We start from the raw sequence: 22,086 nt of genomic DNA, 5'->3' as shown, positions 1-22,086 counted from the left end.
GAATGTGTTTCGCAGTGCGTGCCTTCAATGCGTCTATGTTTGCAGTCGGAACACTGAACACAACACCGTTCAGATAGCCCGACAGCCAGAACTCACACAGATTAAGGCCAGGTGATCGGGATGGCCAGGCTATAGGAAAATGGCGGCTTATAATTCTAGCAATTCAGAAATGGCGCTTCAACAACTGTTTAACAGGATTTGCAGTGTGCGGAGGTGCGCCATCTCGCATAGAAATGATCCCAGCTGGAATGTTGTGGCTGCGCAAAAGACACTCATAGCGCTTACCAGTGACGGTACAGGTAACAGGACTTGAAGCACGTCTCTTCGAAAAAATATGGCCCTATGATGAATGATGCCGTAAACCCGCACCTCACAGTGACCTTTTCAAGATGGACTGGTAATGGTTGATTTGCGTGTGGATTTTCCATTGTCCATATTCGACAATTCTCTGTATTGACATGTCCTGTAAGATGGAAGTGACCTTCGTCTGTCTACAGAATCTTCCACGGCCAATCATTGTCCACTTACATTCGAGCAAGAAATTCTAAAGCAAACGTCTCTCTTGCTGGCAGGTCAACAGGAAGCGACTCGTGCACATGGGTAATGTTGAATGTATAGCAAAGAAGAATGTTTCGTAGGATTTTACGCACCGTTTTCGCGGGTATGTCCATTGTCCGGGAATTCTTCGTGCACTACACGTTTGCAAACCACCACTCGTCTCCACCTGCACTGCTGTGGCCACTAGTTCCACAGACGTCGAATCAAATCGTTTCCTTCCTCTTCCAGGTTGCACACCAAAAGAACAAGTCTTTTCGAATTTCCGAATCATTTTTTTTCCAGACAGACGACAGTCCTCAGACCAACGCCTTTTTTTAAACCCTTCAATGTTCGGAACCCCTTTAGAGTGACGTGTGCAGAGTCATCATTCTTGTAATACAGCTTTACAAGCAGAGCGCGATCCTCCATTGAGACAGTCATGGCAAACGTCGCACACGCGAAAGGAGGAAAAGCCGTGTACCCGGCGTGTTTATACCAATTTCGATGGGTCGTGCGCATGACAGGTGTTATCATTTAACTATTCTGATACATACATATTGATCAATTTTCAAATTTTTTTCTTCTGCCATACTTTTTCCCCCTTCCCCGATAGCATTCCGTTGCAATTTGACGTCATTCTGACAGCGTTTAGAAAGTTTAATTTTAATTATAATCACCCTGTACTTCACCGTCCTTCAACCACTTTTCGTAGATACTCACGACCGTAGCACGCGAACAACGGACCGCCCTCGCCGTTTCAGAGATGATGCATCCAAGGCGCTGGGCCATAGAATTCTGTCTTTTGTCAAAGACGTTCATGCCAATGGATTTCCTCATTTGCGACCCTTATCGTCTCTAGAATGATTCTCTATTCGTCTCTGCTCCACGTACATACTTTCCTTACGACGTCACTTGCCCGCAACGCCACCAGGCAGCTTTCAGTCTCGCAGTGACCAGCGGTCATAATGTTTTAGCTCATCTGTCTGTGGGTTGCGTCCAGTATCGTTTCAGGCAACACAGCAATGCAGAAGGTATACACCAGACTAGGCTGTAATTACAACCCACAGTGTCTGATTTCCTGATACCTGTTCACATTAAAAGCAGTTGTAAGATGACAGGGAATGTACACTGCTGGCCATTAAAATTGCTACACCATGAAGAAATGCAGATGATAAACTGGTATTCATTGGACAAATATATTATACTAGAACTGACATGTGATTACATTTTCACGAGGGTGGATAGATCCTGAGAAATCAGTACCCAGAACAACCACCTCTGGCCGTAATAACGGTCCTGATACTCCTGGGCATTGAATCAAACAGAGCTTGCATGGCGTGTACAGGTACTGCTGCCCATGCAGCTTCAACACGATACCACAGTTCATCAAGATTAGTGACTGGCATATTGTGACGAGCCAGTTGCTCGGCAACCATTGACCAGACGTTTTCAATTGGTGAGAGATCTGGAGAATGTGCTGGCCAGGGCAGCAGTCGAACATTTTCTGTATCCAGAAAGGCCCGAACAGGACCTGCAACATGCGGTTATGCATTATCCTGCTGAAATGTAGGGTTTCGCAGGGATCGAATGAAGGGTAGAGCCACGGGTCGTAACACATCTGAAATGTAACGTCCACTGTTCAAAGGGGCGTCAGTGCGAAGAAGAGGTGACCGAGACGTGGCACCAATGGCACCCCATACCATCACGCCGGGTGATACGCCAGTATGGCGATGACGAATATACGCTTCCAATGTGCGTTCACCGCGATGTCGCCAAACACGGATGCGACCATCATGATGCTGTAAACAGAACCTGAATTCATCCGAAAAAATGACATTTTGCCATTCGTGCACCCAGGTTCGTCGTTGAGTACACCATCGCAGTCGCTCCTGTCTGTGACGCAGCGTCAAGGGAAACCGCAACCATGGTCTCCGAGCTGATAGTCCATGCTGCTACAAACGTCGTCGAACTGTTCGTGCAAATGGTTGTTGTCTTGCAAACGTCCCCATCTATTGACTCAGGGATCGAGACGTGGCTGCACGAACCGTTACAGCCATGCGGACAAGATGCCTCTCATCTCGACTGCTAGTGATACGAGGCCGTTGTGATACAGCACGGCGTTCCGTATTACCCTCCTGAAGCCACCGATTCCATACTCTGCTAACAGTCATTGGATATCGACCAACGCCAGCAGCAATGTCGCGATACAATAAATCGCAATTGCGATATGCTACAATCCGACCTTTATCAGAGTCGGAAACGTGATGGTACACATTTCTCCTCCTTACACGAGGCATCACTACAACGTTTCACCAGGCAACGCCGGTCAACTGCTGTTTCTGTATGAGAAATCTGTAGGAAACTTTATTCATGCCAGCACGTTGTAGGTGTCGCCACCGGCGCCAACCTTGTGTGAATGCTCTGAAAAGCTAATCATTTGCGTATCACAGCATCTTCTTCCTGTCGGTTAAATTTCGCGTCTGTAGCAGGTCTTCTTTGTGGTGTAGCAATTTTAATGGCCAGTAGTGTAGTAGATGTTTTTGGCTCTAGACAGTCGTGGAGAATGGTGCGTATCGATGGAAGTTATGTTGACCTCGCTGATGAACGATGGCTGTCTTATCGAAGGATTTATGGGAGAGAATTAACAGCTGCATTGCTAAAAGCTGGCCTCACACTACGGGGCAGTCATCATACTAGCACACACCGCCACTTGGTTTACCGACCCTGCGCATTCCGTGGTAAACGGCCTGTTCATATTGGGTTACAGAGCGGCAACTGGACGGACCTGACGCTGCCTGTCGTCGACTCGTTCCTGCCGGAGAGCGACCGCTACTTGCCTCTAGACCCTCTGGAGGCGCTGCAGTTGGGGTCGTACCGACAGGTGCCTGTGCTAACGGGCATCACCAGTGCCGAAGGGGCCTTCGCTCTCTGTAAGTATTTGACAACAGCTTTGATTAATTCTCTTATGCACAATACTCAGAAGGTATTAAAATCCCTGGTAAAAATTTAACAGAAATGCCTTTTGTCTGTCATTATCGCTTCTTCCGTATTAATATCTTACTTGTGGCAAATAACATTCAGTACATCATCGTCAACCAGCATCATTAGTCAGATATGAAAATAGCTTCTAGCGTATCCCAAAACAAAAAGTTATAATATGGTTATTGTTCACTATAAATTTGTAGAATGTGGTAATCTAACAACCCTACAACAACAAAGGTCAAAAATTAATTATGATTGTAGTGTTGCTCACGCTGCTAAATATTGCATTTTCGGGCAACAACAAAGTTATATTATGTGGAAGGTGTCATTAGAGCACAGTTAATAAAGTCATTTCTTGAAGTAATGGATAAACTATGCACTCATCTTTTCGTGTTTCCCACGCTGGTCTCGTTGTGAAATCATGGCTCAATCGTCGAAAATCTAGGTAGTGATGATTCCAAGCTCGGATGCAAAGAGGCCTAGGTGTTATTCTGCGATATTCAAAAGTTTTATAGATGTGTTTCATAAATCATTCTTGAAGATTAAACTTTTGCAAGTTAGGACAATGGTGATGTAAAAAACGTAATCAGCACTCCGAATTTAAGTTACACTTCTTTTTTATTACTTTTGTTGCAATATCACGTAACTTGTTCCAAAACATCGCTTCACAATATAAAACATACTTGAAAATATCTTCCTCACTGTTAAAGTTCACGTTTCATAAACTGACTACAATTTGCGTCTTTTTAACATGACGACCAAAGCTTGACTCTCTAATAACTGCTTACGCGCCCAAAAATCAGAGCTAAAAGTACGTCAAAGCTCATACTGACAAAAGAAAGAATACACATAAGAATAATATCATTGCAATATATACATATCATTGTATCGAAGTACCTCTACATTAATGAAATCAAATCTGAATGCTGTCACAGAAATATGTTAACTATTTTATAGAAACACAGTAGAATATTGCTGGTATCGAGAGGTTGAGGTGAGGTGCCTTAATGGTTACGTAATTCATGTACCATTACAGTAAATAACATCGGAAGCTGTTTCCAGATGATACTATTGTACGTATTGATCTCTGTCTCACACATGATCTCCCATCCGTCTATTCTCAAAATCGCAACACCCGTGGATATACTTATCTCACAATGGAACCTGTGCGAAACTTTCGCACTTCTATAGTTTTAAATAATGGCAATGTTCTGAATAAATGTAGTTGTTCGGATAAGGGTAATTGTGGGAATCCCGCCTTTCTCTCTGAGTAGGTGTTTGACGTGCAGCCGCCATTTTCGAGCGACGGTTCTCACTGACAGCTTTGTTATTTATGACAGCAGTATTTACGGCACCCTGTTTTTGACAAAAGTTAATAATCAGTGGGTAATACGAACACAAAATAAGGGACGTAAAGAAATGTAATTTACTGCTCAGAACAATATTGGATTGTCATCAGCTGCTTCTAACTCCTAACTTTCGACCGTAATATTTGCATTTACCTGCTGTTGAAGAGAATTTTAATGAGAAATACGGATACAAAACACAAAGAAGTAAAGAAATGCGAAATGTACGAGTTAGAACGTAGTGTTCGTTTCTTATCTGGTATATCACTAAGACTACAGTAAAGTGTAAGTGAATTTTAAGTTTTTAATTGAATTTCGTACCTCATGTAAGAATATTAGGCAATAGTATTAATAGGTTAACCACAATTCAATGCGACAATGGCAAAAATGTTTGTCGTTCCAGAAATTTTTTTTAGAAAAATCAACTTGTACAACGAGCAGAGATAATGCACTACCGCAGTGATCACGGTTATTATCTGTGACAATGCTGCATACAAATTCCCAGTTAATAATTCTAAAACAGATAATATATATTTGTAATAAGATAATATGGAAAGGAAGTCTCTTACTCGTGATTAATAGGTTAGCTTCGTAAAATATAGGTGTGAAGGTGGGCCTACGATAGTTAAAAGTCTCCTTTATGCAAAGTTTTTCCACAAATAGGAAATATTAGCGCAAAATCGGCGTGTAATGTCAGAAACCGATTAAAAATCCTTATTAACGACGTCTCATTCACCCCTGTACGATTAATATGTTTTGAGAAAAGGGGATGTTGACTTGAGAAATAAATATATATAAAATATTATATGATGATTGTTGCCGTCTCGCCCAGATCTACGACTTTATGTGAGATCTGTGGCGTTCTTAATGGTTCGATAACATATGAAACTTAAAGTGATATTTTACTATCTTCCAATACTCTCGAATATGGCCGCCATCGATGTTGACACCATGCCATTACACAAGAGTCAATACACGGTGACATATGTTAGGTACAGCTGTAGATGTCAAACTAATTATATATCTCTCTCATCACCCTGCCAGTAACTGCACGCAATTCCCAACATTCCCTTGTAATGGTGGCTTGTGACTTTGTTCTTATTCTTTTGAATCAATCTACACTTAAGGTCAATTTTCACAAAAAGATTCACTGCGACAAAATGAAACTGAGGAACTGTCACCGACTGCTGGTTTTCTCCCAAGTAAATCATGTTAACAACGTGTTCATTGAACCGGATTAACATGGGGTTAAAACACAAAAACAAAAATCACTACAAAAAGGCCAAAATAATTAAACCGAATGTCGTTGATATAGATATCAAATGACTGCATTTGATTAGTAGTTAACGAAAGTATTTCGTAATTTATTGATACATTTGTATGTATGTTTTGTTAATTGTCAGTCTACCAGTTAAAACATAGTCTTCTGGGCGAGACAAGTTGCTGTGTCAAGGTATTTTGACCTAGTGCTTCCACTGAGATATCTCAATTGCTTCAAAATTCTTTTTAAAGAACGAGCCAAAAAATAAGTTGAGAAGTAGTATCGTGTTAGGTTTAGTGGAGTTATTTCTTGGAAATTAGGCTCCACAAAACCTCTAACATCAATGCGAAAAAGATGTGGTTCTAGCGTCAAATAAATGTTAGTAATGTTGGTATCATTTATAAAAAGGAAACTGAAAACCAAATGTTGAGCCACACAATGAAAACTCATAAAGTAAGTATATGTAAAAAGATTGATATGAAAAGAGACGGATAATTTCAAGCAATTTTACGACGTAGCCAAAAGGTTGTTTTACGTTACAGCAGAACGAACATTTACTGAGAGAAAACGGAACCTTCGGTCTGAAGCAGCTGATTAGTTATACAGTGTGGTCAGAAAAATTCTGAAAAGCTTGTAAGGGTGTCGAAGGGCCGGTTATGCTGAGAAAAAATTGTTAAGAAAAAAATTCGGTATGTTGCAGCGTTTCTGAGTTAGCATTGAAGTTAGCCAATCAGGCCATTTCGCGCGCTAAATCAAACGGCCCGGCAAACGTATTCTACGTTTCTTTTCTTAAAACCGAACAAGAAAGCAATAAAAAAATCGTACATCGGATAGTAGTAAGGTTCTAAACCTGCAGTCTCATGCACCATCATCCACGCCATGAGAACAACTAACACGAGTTATAACTGGCGGGCCGCTTGAATTTGCGTGCGCAACGGAGCTAATTATAGTACTAATTAATTCTAAAATGCACAACATATCAAATTTTTTCCTTATGAATTATTTCTCAGCACAACCTACCCTCCGATACCATTACAAGCTTTTCAGACTGTAGATAAAATGACTGCAGCTGGTCTTAGATGACTAGAGACGGCGGAGAATTACATCACAACAGGAAAGCAGCAACGCTGGACATTTGCAGCTTAACTGAGAAAGATAAGCAGAGGTTTGAACTTTGGCACAGAGAGACCCAACCATCTACTTAAAGAAAGTCGACATATTTCTGGCAAACCGATTGGAAGACGCATCATTATTTTGTGCATCTTGAAACTGTCGTAATGAATATACTCCATCTTGAAACTGTCATAATGAATATACTCCACCCAACTGTTTTTGAGAGAGTACCTCCAACATTATTATTTCTGCTTCCGATATTTCGACCGTAAACCGCACAGATTTTCAATGATTGTGGTGACTCACTTCTGAGTGAGGTGACTGTTTGTTCCAATAAAAGTTAGCAACAATAAACCGAGGAGTCTCAGATTGCAGTAACCATTATTCATATACAAAATCACTTGGTGGAAGACGCAAATCCATAATGATATATCGTGCAACAAAGTTTCATTGAAAAGTTCTACACTTCTTAAATTTAGCACCCCTATGTTTATTTACACATAATACGGTAAAAAACGCCAATAACATAAAAAAAGGCCCAGCTTCGGAAATACGTGTCCTGTTTATACCATCAACATACATATTTATTTAAGTAGTAATATACCTTAGAAACATTTAATATACGAAATATTTTAATAGTTGTGAATCTCTGAGATGAAAGATGTGAAAGAGTGTGGTTCAAATGGCTCTGAGCACTATGGGACTTAACTTCTGAGAACTACTTAAACCTAACTAACCTAAGGACATCACACATACGCATGCCCGAGGCAGGATTCGAACCTGCGACCGTAGCGGTCACGCGGTTCCAGGCTGTAGCGCCTAGAACCTCTCGGCCACCCCGGCCGGCTGTGAAAGATTATGTACTGATAAAATTCCGTAAACGTCAACTTCAAAAATTGCTGAATGAAACGAAAAGTAAATGAGGATTTTTTACGAGTTTCTGTAGAAATCAGATGCACAACATCTCCATTTATGTATAACGAACAAAAAAATAACAGTTGGTACCGGTAGAGTACATAATATAAAATTATTAATATCATCAGTGTTCAGTCTTCATATTTTTGAAAACACGTTAAACTGTAAATCTGCTACGCATATCCGATTGGCTTGTCGCTTATAAATTACCCATGGACTATCTTTAGTGCCAAAGCAACACGAGTGCACTTCCCCGCACATCCCTTCTCTAAGACGGCATTATTCTGATGAAATAGCTCGCCATGTTCGTCATAAACTGTTCCGTAAGTCTAGGAATACCTGAAGGAATTGTATTTGCATAGACATGTCATAGCCAAACTTTTCAGAATACGAAAACAGTTCACCCACAAGCTCTTTATAATTTTGTGCTCTCTTATTTCCTAAGAAATTGAAACAAACATTTTCGTAACTTCTCCAGGCAGCTTTCTGATAGCCACATAATATTTTATCAAATTGCTTGCCTATTAATACCTTTATAATCTATGGACTGGCAAAGATACCCTCTTTGATTTCTGATGCACTCACTAGTGGAAATTTTCACTCGGTTGCTTATAGTAATCACCTTAGTGGTATACAGGGTGGTCCATTGATAGTGGCCGGGCCAAATATCTCACGAAATAAGCACCAAATGAAAAAACTAAAAAAAAAAAAAACGAAACTGGTTTAGCTTGAAGGGGGAAACCAGATGGCCCTATGGTTGGCCCCCTAATGGCGCTGCCGTAGGTCAAACGGATATCAACTGGGTTTTTTTAAAAATAGGAACCCCCATTTTTATTACATATTCGTATAGTACGTAAAGAAAAATGAATGTTTTAGTTGGACTACTTTTTTCGCTTCTGATAGATGGCGCTGTAATAGTCACAAACGTATCAGTACGTGTTATCACGTAACATTTCGGTAGTGCCGACGGTATTTGCTTCGTGATACATTACCCGTGTTAAAATGGACCGTTTACCAATTGCGGAAAAGGTCGATATCGTGTTGATGTGTGGCTATTGTGATCAAAACGCCCAAAGGGCATGTGCTATGTATGCTGCTCGGTATCCTGGACGACATCATCCAAGTGTCCGCACCGTTTGCCGGATAGTTACGTTATTGAAGGAAACAGGAAGTGTTCAGCCACATATGAAACGTCAACCACGACCTGCAACAAATGATGATGCCCAAGTAGGTGTTTTAGCTGCTGTCGCCGTTAATCAGCACATCAGTAGTAGACAAATTGCGCGAGAATCGGGAATCTCAAAAACGTCGGTGTTGAGAATGCTACATCAACATCGATTGTACCCGTACCATAGTTCTATGCACCAGGAATTGCATGGCGACGACTTTGAACGTTGTGTACAGTTCTGCCACTGGGCACAAGAGAAATTACGGGACGATGACAGATTTTTTTGCACTCGTTCTACTTAGCGACGAAGCGTCATTCACCAACAGCGGTTACGTAAACCAGTATAATATGCACTATTGGGCAACGGAAAATCCACGATGGCTGCTACAAGTGGAACATCAGCCAGCTTGGCGGGTTAAGGTATGGTGCGGCATTATGGGAGGAAGGACAAATGGCCCCCATTTTATCGATGGCAATCTAAATGGTGCAATGTATGCTGATTTCCTACGTAATATTCCACCGATGTTACTACAAGATGTTTCACTGTATGACAGAATGGCGATGTACTTCCAACATGATGGATGTCCGGCACATAGCTCGCGTGCGGTTGAAGCGGTATTGAATAGCATATTTCATGATACGTCGAAGCACCATACCATGTCCCGCACGTTCACCGCATCTGATGTCCTCGGATTTCTTTCTGTGGGGAAATTTGAAGGATATTTGCCATCGTGATCCGCCGACAACGCCTGACAACGTGCGTCAGCGCATTGTCAATGCGTGTGCGAACATTACGGGAGGCGAACTACTCGCTGTTGAGAGGAATGTCGTTACACGTATTGCCAAATGCATTGAGGTTGACGGGAATCATTTTGAGCATTTATGCATTAATGTGGTATTTACAGGTAATCACGCTGTAACAGCATGCGTTCTCAGAAATGATAAGTTCACAAAGGTACATGTATCACACTGGAACAACCGAAATGAATTGTTCAAACGCACCTACGTTCTGTATTTTAATTTAAAAAACTTACCTGTTACCAACTGTTCGTCTAAAATTGTGAGCCATATGTTTGTAACTATTACAGCGCCATCTATCACAAAGCGAAAAAGTGGTCCAACTAAAACATTCATATTTATTTACGTACTACACGAATATGTACTAAAAATGGGGTTTCCCATTTAAAAAAAGCCGTTGATATCCGTTTGAGCTATGGCAGCGCCATCTAGCGAGCCAACCATAGCGCCATCTGGTTTCCCCCTTCAAGCTAGACAAGTTTCGTTCTTTGTAGTTTTTTCGTTTGACGCTTATTTCGTGAGATATTTGGCCCGGTCACGATCAATGGACCATATATATATATATATATATCACCACGAAGGTGATTCCTATAAGCAATTGAAGGAAAATTTCCACTAGTGAGTGAATCATAAGTCAAAGAGGGTATATAAGCCAAAGAGGGTATCTTTGTCAGTCTATACATTCTAAAGGTATTAATAGGCAAGCAGTATGGAAAAAAATGGTGTCATGAAATTTTAACCCTGGATAGCTGATGCCAGTAGGAGTCAAAATTACTAATGTTGTGTAGGTCGAGAACGCACAATTTTTAAACTACGGAAACTTGGTGCCACGCTCTCCGATTGGCCGCGGGTTTGCCCTGTTGCCGGGTGCTCTGGACAACGCACGACCGCGAATGCTTTGCCTGCCGGAGATAGCGATGTATCCAAGGCGGCCCGCACGCTCGGTGGTAGCGCGCCAGTTTTCCATTCTGGGGGCCAGAGGGCGAATCCGCCGGAGTCCCAACACATCCATTGTAGTTTCACGATAAGACATATCGGGAACAAACCCGCCAACAACTGTTACTTCGCGTACAGGAAGTCTTTTATAAATTGTGTATCCCAACAGGAAAAAGTCCGGTGGCGTGAGGTCTGGTGATTGTGGGGGTCATGTCCTACGAGCACCTCTGCCAATTACCTGGTCGCCGAAGATTTTATTTAAATATCCGCCCACAACACGACTGTTATGGGCGGGTGCCCCACCATGATGAAAAACACATAAGTGTCCAGGGGAACATCTTCCAGCAGCCGGGTAGAGTTTCTTGCAAAAAGTGAAGGTATTTGCCCTGGTAAGTCGAGGATGTAAACGGCCCGGTCCAAGCAGATGGTTACCCACAATGCCTGCCCAAATTTTGAGCGAAAATCGTTCCTGGTGTCCATGGACGTACGTGACGTGAGGTTTTCCCCTTGCCCAGTGATGAACGTTTCGAGTGTTGTAAAGGCCATCCCGAAGGAAGGTGCACTCGCCGGTAAACAACACAATGGCGGGGAAGTCGGGATCTCGAGCAACACGTCGCAGAAACCACTGGCAAAACCCTAGCCTGTGTTCATAGTCCGCCATTGGATTTAGGTTGGACAGGGTGGAAACTAAATGGATGCTGGCCATCGTCCTTCAAAACCTCCCAGACTAACCGATGAGTGACCCCCATGTCGTGTCCAACAGCTCGAGTACTTGATGTAGGTGCTTCCTCCAAGAGCTCGAGAACAGTCCCTTCAAATGCAGCATCCCGTCGTGTTCGAGGTCTTCCAGCTCACCATGATATCCCGCTAGCGAACCTGTTTCGCCAAGCCGCCAGTGAATTGCTATAAACGTTTGCGGGTGTGGGTGGCGTCTTGGTGGGTACCGGTCCTCATACAACCGTCGAGCTACATGCGCATTACTGTCGGCTAGTCCATAAACAAAAACCATATCTCGTTGTTCTTCAGACGAATACTGTACGGCCATGCTTACCGTACGACTAAATCGCAGGTGACGTGTGTATGCTCCAAAGCGAAGCTTACGTGTGAATGCCTCTGACGTGAGGTGGAGGCAAACAGCAAGACCTGTTCGACACGTGTGCTTATGACGTTTGGGCAGTGACGGGGCGAGGGACGTTTGTGTGTTTGAACCAAAACCATAGCGCTGCCCATTGAACGGCAACAGGGCAATCCCACGGCCAATCGGAGCACGTGGCGCCAAGCTTCCATAGTTTAAAAATGGTGCGTTGTCACCTACACAACATTAGTAATTTTGGTTCCTACTGGTATCAGCTATCCAGGGTAAAAATTTCGTGACACAATTTTTCTCCACCGGGATTACGATCGCCAGTGGTTACCACCTACAATACTAACTGAAGGAAGGTATTCAACTGGTATGATCTGGGTGTTGAATAATTATATTATTGTATTGCTTAATTGTTGTATCTTGGCAATAAGTTTCTGTTTCACATTATGGATTGAACCTTGCAAAATAAAAACCAGATCTAAATCTCAGTTTTCTTTGTGATATTCGTTCAAAATGGTTCAAATGGCTCTGAGCACTATGGGACTTAACATCTGTGGTCATCAGTCCCCTAGAACTTAGAACTACTTAAACCTAACTAACATAATGACATCACACACATCCATGCCCAAGGCAGGATTCGAACCTGCGACCGTAGCAGTCGCGCGGTTCCGGACTGCGCGCCTAGAACCGCTAGACCACCACGGCCGGCATGTGATATTCGTTATCAGCACAATGGAACTCATAAGACATAAATTATAGAGTGTAGCAATCAGTCGTCCTTTTTAGATTTTATCATGCAAATCCAGATTTCGGCTAATAGTTAGCCATTCTCATTGCGCTATTTTTTTATTCTCAATGCATTTACGTCCCTGTTGTTCGGATGTCAGTCACAGTTCTTTGTGTAGTATTCAAAGAACTGTTCCTATAGACTCCGTGAAACTTGGCATCAGGGTCGCGAGCACATCTTCAGTTGTGCACGTTTTAAGTAGCTTTTGCGCATACGTGGCTCGCGTGAAGTAATTGCCGTATGGGCCAAATACATACGGATTTGATAAACAATGCGCACAGTTCACTATGTGCACAGCTAGCCCTTGCCACTCAAGCAGAAGTTTACTTCAGTGCAGCAGACTTTCATCCCTGTTAGCTTGGTATAACTCCTGCTAGATGATAGCACACTCCTCAGATATGCTTCTTCACTCACTACATACTGTTCTAAAATTAGATTGGACTGCAGTATATGTTAAAGTTGTACTGACATTGAACCTATTTTGTGTGTTTCTGAATGAGTTATAGTACATTAAGTTATGAATTTTGTCATACATAATCCATTTGAGGCGCTGAGAATCCCATCAACGTCGATAGTGAGATTGTAGCGTTTGTTCATGCTTCTGAAATCTGTTGCTCTTATGATGAATCAAGTTTATCTGTGCTTTAGGCCCACGTTGATACATAAAAATTCATGAAAAGTTTTATCTCTGGTTTCTCCGATATTCACTTAAATGTAGGATCGACAGCGGTGTGCTTTAGGCCCTTGTGGATATAAGTGCCTCATTTGTATTCTGGTCAAGTGACCATGTTGATAGACATTATTATTTGAGTTTAATCATTTCCACAAACGGCAGTTTGTGTTTGGAGTTGGTTGTTTACAGTGCGGATTTCGGATTTCGTGTGCAGTGTAAACATGAACTATGTTGAATTTATTTTAAATGCTACCAGAAAAGTAAAGCTATGAGAACGGGTCGTGAGTCGTGCTTGGGTAGCTCATTCGATAGAGCACCTGCCTGCTAAATCCAAAGTCCCTAGTTCGAGTCTTGGTCCAGCACATAGCTTTAATCTGCCACGAACTTTCATATCAGCGCACACTCCGTAGAAGAATGAAAATCTCATTCTGGGAACAAAGAGAAAATCTGGGAAAAGTTAGCCGCAAAGCAACTGCGGCCTCCGTGAACAGATCCTTTGCTTGAAAGAGTGACGAAATCAAATAAGCGTGACAGCAACCGAACATAGACACTGGATTCTCATTCGGGAGGACGACGGTTCAATTCCGCGTCCGGCCATCCTGATTTAGGTTTTCCGTGATTTCCCTAAATCACTCCAGGTAAATGCCGGGATGGTTCCTCTGAAAGGGCACGGCCGACTTCCCTCCCCATCCTTCCCTAATTCGATGAGACCGATGACCACGCTGTCTGGTCTCCTTCCCCAAACAATCAACCAACCAACCAGCAACCGAACATTTAACAATGAAGTGTACAGTTAGCACAAGCTGTTGTGTGGAGGTAGTGTAACAATATCTGATTCTCAGTCCGGAAGTAAATCCGTGAACTAATGCATCTGTTAGGGATCTTGTACATTTGTCCAAAAAAATGAAAAAGCACGAAAATTGCCACTTACACAAAAATGCGAAATTAAGAACTGCGAAAGCTTACACATTTCTTCCTTATTGCCCCAAACGTTTACATATCTTCGTACAGTCTTATAAAACTGAGTAAAGCACTTAGAAGAAGCATGTGTGGATACATACCTAACATTGCATCTCACTCTACATAACGTCAGAAAAACAAACTGAACGACATGACACAATACATAGAAATTAAATATTGTTCAGCCGACATAATAAGTCACTAACACAGCAGCGGATTGCATCTAACCTCTGTAGACTTGTTGAAATACAGTCACTGTTAGGCGGCTAAATTAGGACTGAGAGTACGTAAACAACTGTACTGATGTCAACAAGACCTTAGGTATCAGTATCAATACCAATCAAAGAAAGTACGCTACTTTGTCAATAAAGATGCTACACTAACAATTTTTCTACTTGAACAGTCGTCATTTTGACAAGTACAAATTATGAACTTAATTATATTAACCTGTCATGGACATTAAACAGGAAATGTTACGTGAAGCAAATTTCTCATTTAGTGCTAAAGATTTTTGCAACAAGAATTTTGAACATTATGTAAACAACTTAATTATATAACAATAATTTTAAGTCATCTAGCGATATCCACAGCATTCGGTCCAGTGCAACGTCGATATATAGACAATACATGCACTAGGTAAGAATGCTTGGAACAAAAGTATAACATCCCAGTACACATCTCAGTACATACAGGTATTCTCATTATATACTTGAGAGTCAAAACCATTAAAAAGCAGTTGGTTCTACAATGGGTACAGACCAGCGTACAACATAAACGCACTTTTACAATAGCTGTGTGTAAAGAAACTTCAGTTTCTCGGATACTGTATATCATTGTGTAAGACAGTCATCATACCACATGTTCTCATGCGTACACAGCAAAACATGGGCATCCATCGCACTTGGAACATATAAGTTTTTAAATTATACTTTTTCTAGAAAATAAAAATATGGTCCCTATGGTCTACAGGTCCGAAGTGGTGCGTTATTTCTCCGGTAGGTGAGTGGGTTTAACTTGTTGGACCAGTGATTAGACGTGTTTCGCTATACATACACAAAGAGATTTAGTAAGATGATTGTCTTGCATCAAGGTATACAGGGGGTCCCATTTATCTCGACCACCTCAAATAACTTTAATCCAGAAAAAAAGGGACTCAAGTAAAATTTTTAGCGTAACTTCAGTTCATTAACGATGAATGTAAGTGAATGACTTGAGAAAATTATTCAACCACTTGCAGGTACACTATGTGATCAAAAATATCCGGGCACCTGGCTGAAAATGACTTACAAGTTCGTGGAGCCCTCCACCGGTAATGCTGGAATTCAATATGGTGTTGGCCCACCCTTAGCCTTGATGACAGCTTTTACTCTCGCAGGCATACGTTCAATCAGCTGCTGGAATGTTTTTTGGGGAATGGCAGCCCAGTCTTCACGGAGTGCTGCACTGAGGAGAGGTATCGATGCCGGTCAGTGAGGCCTGGCAAGAAGCGTACCAAAGCATCCCAAAGGTGTTCTATAGGATTCAGGACAGCACTCTGTGCTGGCCAGTCCATTAGAGGGACGTTATTGTCGTGTAACCACTCCGATACAGGCCGTGCATTATGAACAGGTGCTCGATCGTGTTGAAAGATGCAGTCGCCATCCCCGAACTGCTCTTCAACAGTGAGAAGCAAGAAAGTGCTTAAAACATCAGTGTAGTCCTCTGCTGTAATAGTGCCACGCAGAACAACAAAGGGTGCAAGCCCCCTCCATAAAAAACACGACCACACCATAGCACTACCGCCTCCGAATTTTAGAGTTGGCACTACACACGCTGACAGATGATGTTCACCGGGCATTCGCCATATCCACACCCTGCCATCGGATCGCCACATTGTGTACCGTGATTCGTCACTCCACACAACGATTTTCCAGTGTTCAATCGTCCAATGTTTACGCTCCTCGCACCAAGCGAGGCGTCGTTTTGCATTTACTGTCGTGATGTGTGGCTTATGAGCAGCTGCTCGACCATGAAATCGAAGTTTACTCACCTCCCGCCTAGCTGTCATAGTACTTGCAGTGGATCCTGAGGCAGTTTCAAATTCCTGTGTGATGGTTTGGATAGATGTCTGCCTATTACACATTACGACCCTCTTCAACAGTCGGCGGTCTCTGTCAGTCAACAGTCGAGGTCGGCCTGTACGCTTTTGTGCTGTACGTGTCCCTTCACGTTTCCACTTCACAATCACATTGGAAACAGTGGACCTAGGGATGTTTGGGAGTGTGGAAATTTCGCGTACAGACATATGACACAAGTGACACCCAATTACCTGACCACGTTCGAAGTCCGTGAGTTCCCGGAGCGCCCCATCTGATCTCAAGCGATGTCTAATGACTACTGAAGTCGCTGATATGGAGTACCGGGCAGTAGGTGGCCACAAAATGCACCTAATATGAAAAAGTATGTTTTTGGGGGTGTTCGGATACTTTAGATCATGCAGTGTATAAAGGTTTATTAACAACCCTTGATCATGGTTTCACCAAATGTTCAATTCTCTTCTTCAGTGATACATGGACATATCACGGAAAATTATTACATCGCAGTTAAAAAGAATTATTAAGTTGTAAAGGATGTACAAAACCACTGGATAAAAGTACGAAAACAAAAATTACTTACACGTAAACTCACATATTGGTGACGACAAATCAAAGAAACTCATGACAAGTAACATGGTACGTGTTAGCATCAGTAAAACTAAGTAAAATCCATTAGAAACATTACCGTTGGAGATGTGCTAAGTGTAAAAGTCTTCACTCTAAACTGTACGTAAAATCAAAAGGCAGTCAAACGACACGTCTGTGGCTGATGCGACTGGCAATGTAGTCGCTGAGCACGAAATAGGAAATATGTAGGTGGCATACCTACGTGAAAATATATATGCATACAAACAAATAAAGTGTAAACTATCAATCGCCACGTTATATCGTAAAGGAACTGAGAAAAATTTTAGGTATAAAAAGGGGGAAGATTAAGTAGGGAGGAGAACAAGAAATTTTAAAAATAAATTATACCAGTAAAAAGGAGTATAAACAGAAAGATATAAAACATTTTGAAAGAAAAATGTAAATTTGATGAGAATGAATGACTGGTGGGGCCACCAACGAACTGTATTTACATTAACCGGTTTGAAGTACCAGCTTGAAATCAAGCAAATGTTTTTTTAGCTGTCAGGGAGGCATTTAAGAGCGTGAATGCCTTTCTTGCACCTTTGCTCCTTACGAAGATATTAACAGCAGCATTTTTTTTTAATAGCACCCTATATTTTTTATTTGAGAATCCACTTCCTCTCCTTAATGAATGTTCAAAAACGTACCACAGTTCACCATTCACATAAACACGGCGTTATTAAAAACGCAATACCGAATTGACTTTGACTCCCTTGTAGTAGCACACAGTGCAAGCACCCAGTGTCACGTAACTCGTCCACTTGCTGAAGTAGACGGATGGAAATACAGGAAATGCACACTGAAATGGTAATTAATCACTGTAAATAACGACCAAGATCCCCCAATCTGTAATTGTGCTGACTGTATAGGAAAGTCGTACTGACCTGCCTAACGCAAAACGTGCTAGTCTGCAAGACTGGGAGGTGGGCTGGACCTGGATCGAATCTGCGAGGGGGATTCATGACTATTGTAGCGGATCAAACTTCGTGCTGACACAGTCTGTATTGTAGCCAAATCTGTCCAAGATGGCGGCTCTTCTTGGTTGGTCCTCCCACCTTATATTCCTGGGGGTGTAGATGTGCCAAAATCACAATCAAATGTATATCAAATTAATTAAATAATTAATTAAATTGATGTGCAAATTAATTTTATGGAAATTCTTTACATTCACAATGATACATAAAACTAGTGGGAATTTCAGAAAATGGCGAGAATTCCGAAAACTGGCGGTACTTTCAAATTTTGGAGTCCTAGTTCACAACATCACCACCAGAGGATGTTGCTGGCCCATTCCTTCCCCACTTCCCCCTCCCATCATCACTTGTGAAGAAGCTTCAGTTTGTGTTGAGCAGCTGGAGAGGGAACACCTAAGGTACAGTCTCTTTTATTTGTTTACTTTGAGGGGAAAACCTTGACTCTTGGTGTGGGAGGTGCATGTTTTGCCGATTACATATCCTAATTACAAATCATTATATGCTTCAAAAACACTGCTAACTGATACTGAAAACAAACACCAGATACTACATAACACATTCCACAAATCGAATAATATACACGTGCACCCACTACTACTAACCCCGAGCATCCTGAGCGGCACACCAATATTGTAGCGCGCCAGCACTCCAATTCGAAACATGCATCGCATGGTGTATATGGAACACTAGAAATGTGTAAACCCTTCCCGTCTGCACACTGCAGCTGTATGCTGCTGTCTGGTGTATTGGCGGGCTGCAGGTGCCAGCGTCAGCACGGCAGTGGTGCAATTGTGCAGTGTGTCGGGTAACTACCAGCCCACAGTCAACTGATGGCTGCGTCCTCTACTGACTCTCCAGTGGAGGAGAGAAGGGGGTTGTTTTTCCCCACACAGCTGACCCCTGCAATGAGCGCTAACGAGGGGGCTGCTTTGGTGGCTGTAGAATATCTGAACATGCAGCGAGTCAGGTAGGTCACTGGTGATACGTAACTGGTGCTGCCACAAGGAGGAAGGGGGGAGGTGGAAAGTGGGTTCGGAAGGGTGGCAGCGTGCTTTTGTGTACTAATGAAACTCTATTATGTTGGCGGTTTCATTTGATGGCCAAGAAGCTAAATGTTTCTTGTATCCTAACAATGTTCTATTATGTTAGCAACTTCCTGAGAAGTTAAATAGTTCTCAGTGAATGCTGGGAAATATTATGACATTGGTCTTCGGATGACCCCCTCCCCCCCCCCCACCCCGTTATGGCTGAGGTAGCTTCAAAGGTCCCCCAAAATATTGCTGACTACGGCCAAACAATGTTGCTTGAAAGGCAACCTTACAGCTGCAGCGGAAAAATACTATGACTCTGGCTTGCTGACAAGGGAGCAGGTTCAACAGAAACCGTCTCACCCTAACAGCATCATTGGCTTCCTAGGAAACAAAACATAATGGAGAACACGCACAAACAACGATGTTTCCACTCTTCAAAGGCATCCCTGCAGCTGCGTCGGAAAAATACCAGGACTCTGCATTGCTCTTTAAACAGAAACTGTCGCCCCCTAACAAACGAGTCGGCTTCCTAGAAAACAAGATAAAAATACAGCAGACACAAACAACGATGCTTCCATTCTTCAAAGGCGTTCATGGATCCGAAGAAAGTTGTGCATGAGGGCATCAGATTCATTTCAGATGACTGACTTATCAATATAGAATAGCATCTATACAATCATTTTTACATTCAACTGCAGGATACAATTCCCATCTCTCTCTCTCTCTCTCTCTCTCTCTCTCTCTCTCTCTCCCCACCTCCTATTATTTTGGAATGTTCAACGATACGGAAAAAAATACTGTAGCATTGCTGTCCATTGCGGAGGAGCAAACTGCAGAGGTCGCAGTTCTATAGCAATACATCTGACACATGTATTAACTTATCTGACATGTCCATCCTGCGTAAAATCTAAAAAAAAACGATATTTTGCTGTGAAAACCACCGATCACTGCAAAATGTCCTCATTATTTGGAAACTTTCATTGGAGTAAAGAAAACGTTAGAAAAAAACATGTATAGTCTAACGAAACATTTACATTAACCGATTTCTATCAGTTTACTTAAGTAAAAGTAAAATATATTCTCGGCTAAAGGTCCAAATAATATTTCAGATCAGCAAAGGAAATTCTTTAAAAGACAAGCATTTACAAATTTCAGCTAAAAGTCATATTAAGGGAAATTTAAATTAATTCCTCGGCTGAAAGCCCAATATTATTTCAACATAGTAAAAGGCCACCTTTAAAGACAAGCATTTACACAGTACAACAGAAAACCATCTTAAGAAAACTTGAAATATCTTGACGGCTGAAGGCCCAACCAATTATTCAAAATAATTCACGACAAACCTTTAGATAAGCATTCACACAGTACAGCTGAAGCCCATTTTAGGAGTTCAGGATAGTTAAAGAGAAACCTTACAGACAGGAATTTACACAGTACAGCTGAAAGCCACAGATTTTAAAACAAATGCGGCTGAAGGCCTCAATACAGAGCAAACAAGAATTTTAAATAAAACACAGCTGGAGACCTAATCTTAAAATACTTCTCATAAGGTTTGGCTGAAGGCCATATCCCGAACATTGAACAGACAAAATAATACATGGCTGAAGGCCTGGCACACTACTTGCGGTAAAAAAAAAATCACAATCACAAACAGCGGAAAAATGGTGCTCAGAAGTGTTCCAAGGGTCAGCCTGGGGAGGAAACTCTAACAACAGTTTAGGTGAGACAGGCAGCCAAGTGTAACACTAAATAATCGGGTGGCAACACGACCTAAGGATGGCTGAAGAAGCAACCAACAACCTAATCAATTCCCTTCCACCCGACCAACCGGACGACAACCAAAAATATCACTGAGGACGCGGATTGCAGCAGGACTACGTCTTAATAATTGGCGTCTAAACACAGTCAAGGACAATAACCACTCAAAGAAAAAGGGAGAACACATCAATCTGTCAAACTATAATCATTTCAAAAGTTAAACACCATACAGGAAGATGGCTGCAAAATTTTGTCAACTCCAGCACACCATCACGTTGCTGCTTGCAGGAACAGCCTAGGAAGCAACAACCAGCAATCAACGAAGAGATGTCACAGCAGTTACACTTTCATAACAGGTTCACTGATTACTCACAGTATGCACGTTCGGTGGGCACCGAACTTTGCAGCTCCCGCAGGTAGTGTCGCACAACTCCGACCATGCGTGCACGCTTCCAGTGGTCCCGGCCTGACTTCCTCGCTGCTCTGTCGCAACCGACCGACTGCCTACTCCAGTACGCAGACAGCATTCATCTGCTCAACGGAAATCACAGAAGCTACACACAGTTCCACGTAAACACTTGCACCAAGAACTCCGACAATCCTAAAACCAATCACCGTGGAACAACAAGCAGAAATGACAAGTCACACACACACAGAGTTTCCATAAGCAGTCGGCGACCAGATACACGTCGTCCGATGAGACGACCGACCAAACGACCAACCAAGGTCTCCCCACTCAAGTTATGAGCGTCAGCAATGGTCAGGCAAGTCTTGGCTATCCAGAGCTCACTGCAGCTCCAACCCCACTCAGCTGGATGTCTGTTCGGAACTCGGAGACACAGCGACTTGGGCACACTGGCTCGGACCCATCCATGCAGAGGTAAGGTAGCTCTTGCCCATCGGCGACGACATCTCTGCATGAGGAAGGAACCAACCCACGTCCGGCAAGATGACCAAGCGACAACGCCCAGAAACGGTCAAAAGACGAAATGCACGTCGCCCAATGAGACGACCAACCGAATGACCAGCCGACGGTCGTTCCCTCTCCAATCTCCTTC

At 42.5% G+C, this 22,086-nt stretch overlaps 1 protein-coding gene across 1 annotated transcript in view; it reads left to right on the top strand.

The window, feature by feature from the left end:
- LOC126177043 (carboxylesterase 4A-like) overlaps positions 1 to 22,086 on the top strand; it is a 388,219-nt gene that overhangs the window by 233,743 nt on the left and 132,390 nt on the right. The window contains exon 8 of the mRNA XM_049924282.1: positions 3,305 to 3,467. Coding sequence (XP_049780239.1) covers positions 3,305 to 3,467 — 163 coding nt within the window. The remainder of the gene's footprint in view (positions 1 to 3,304; positions 3,468 to 22,086) is intronic.

This window comes from Schistocerca cancellata, chromosome 1, assembly GCF_023864275.1.
Source record: "Schistocerca cancellata isolate TAMUIC-IGC-003103 chromosome 1, iqSchCanc2.1, whole genome shotgun sequence".
NCBI lineage: Eukaryota > Metazoa > Arthropoda > Insecta > Orthoptera > Acrididae > Schistocerca > Schistocerca cancellata.
This window is presented reverse-complemented; position numbering and strand designations above follow the sequence as displayed.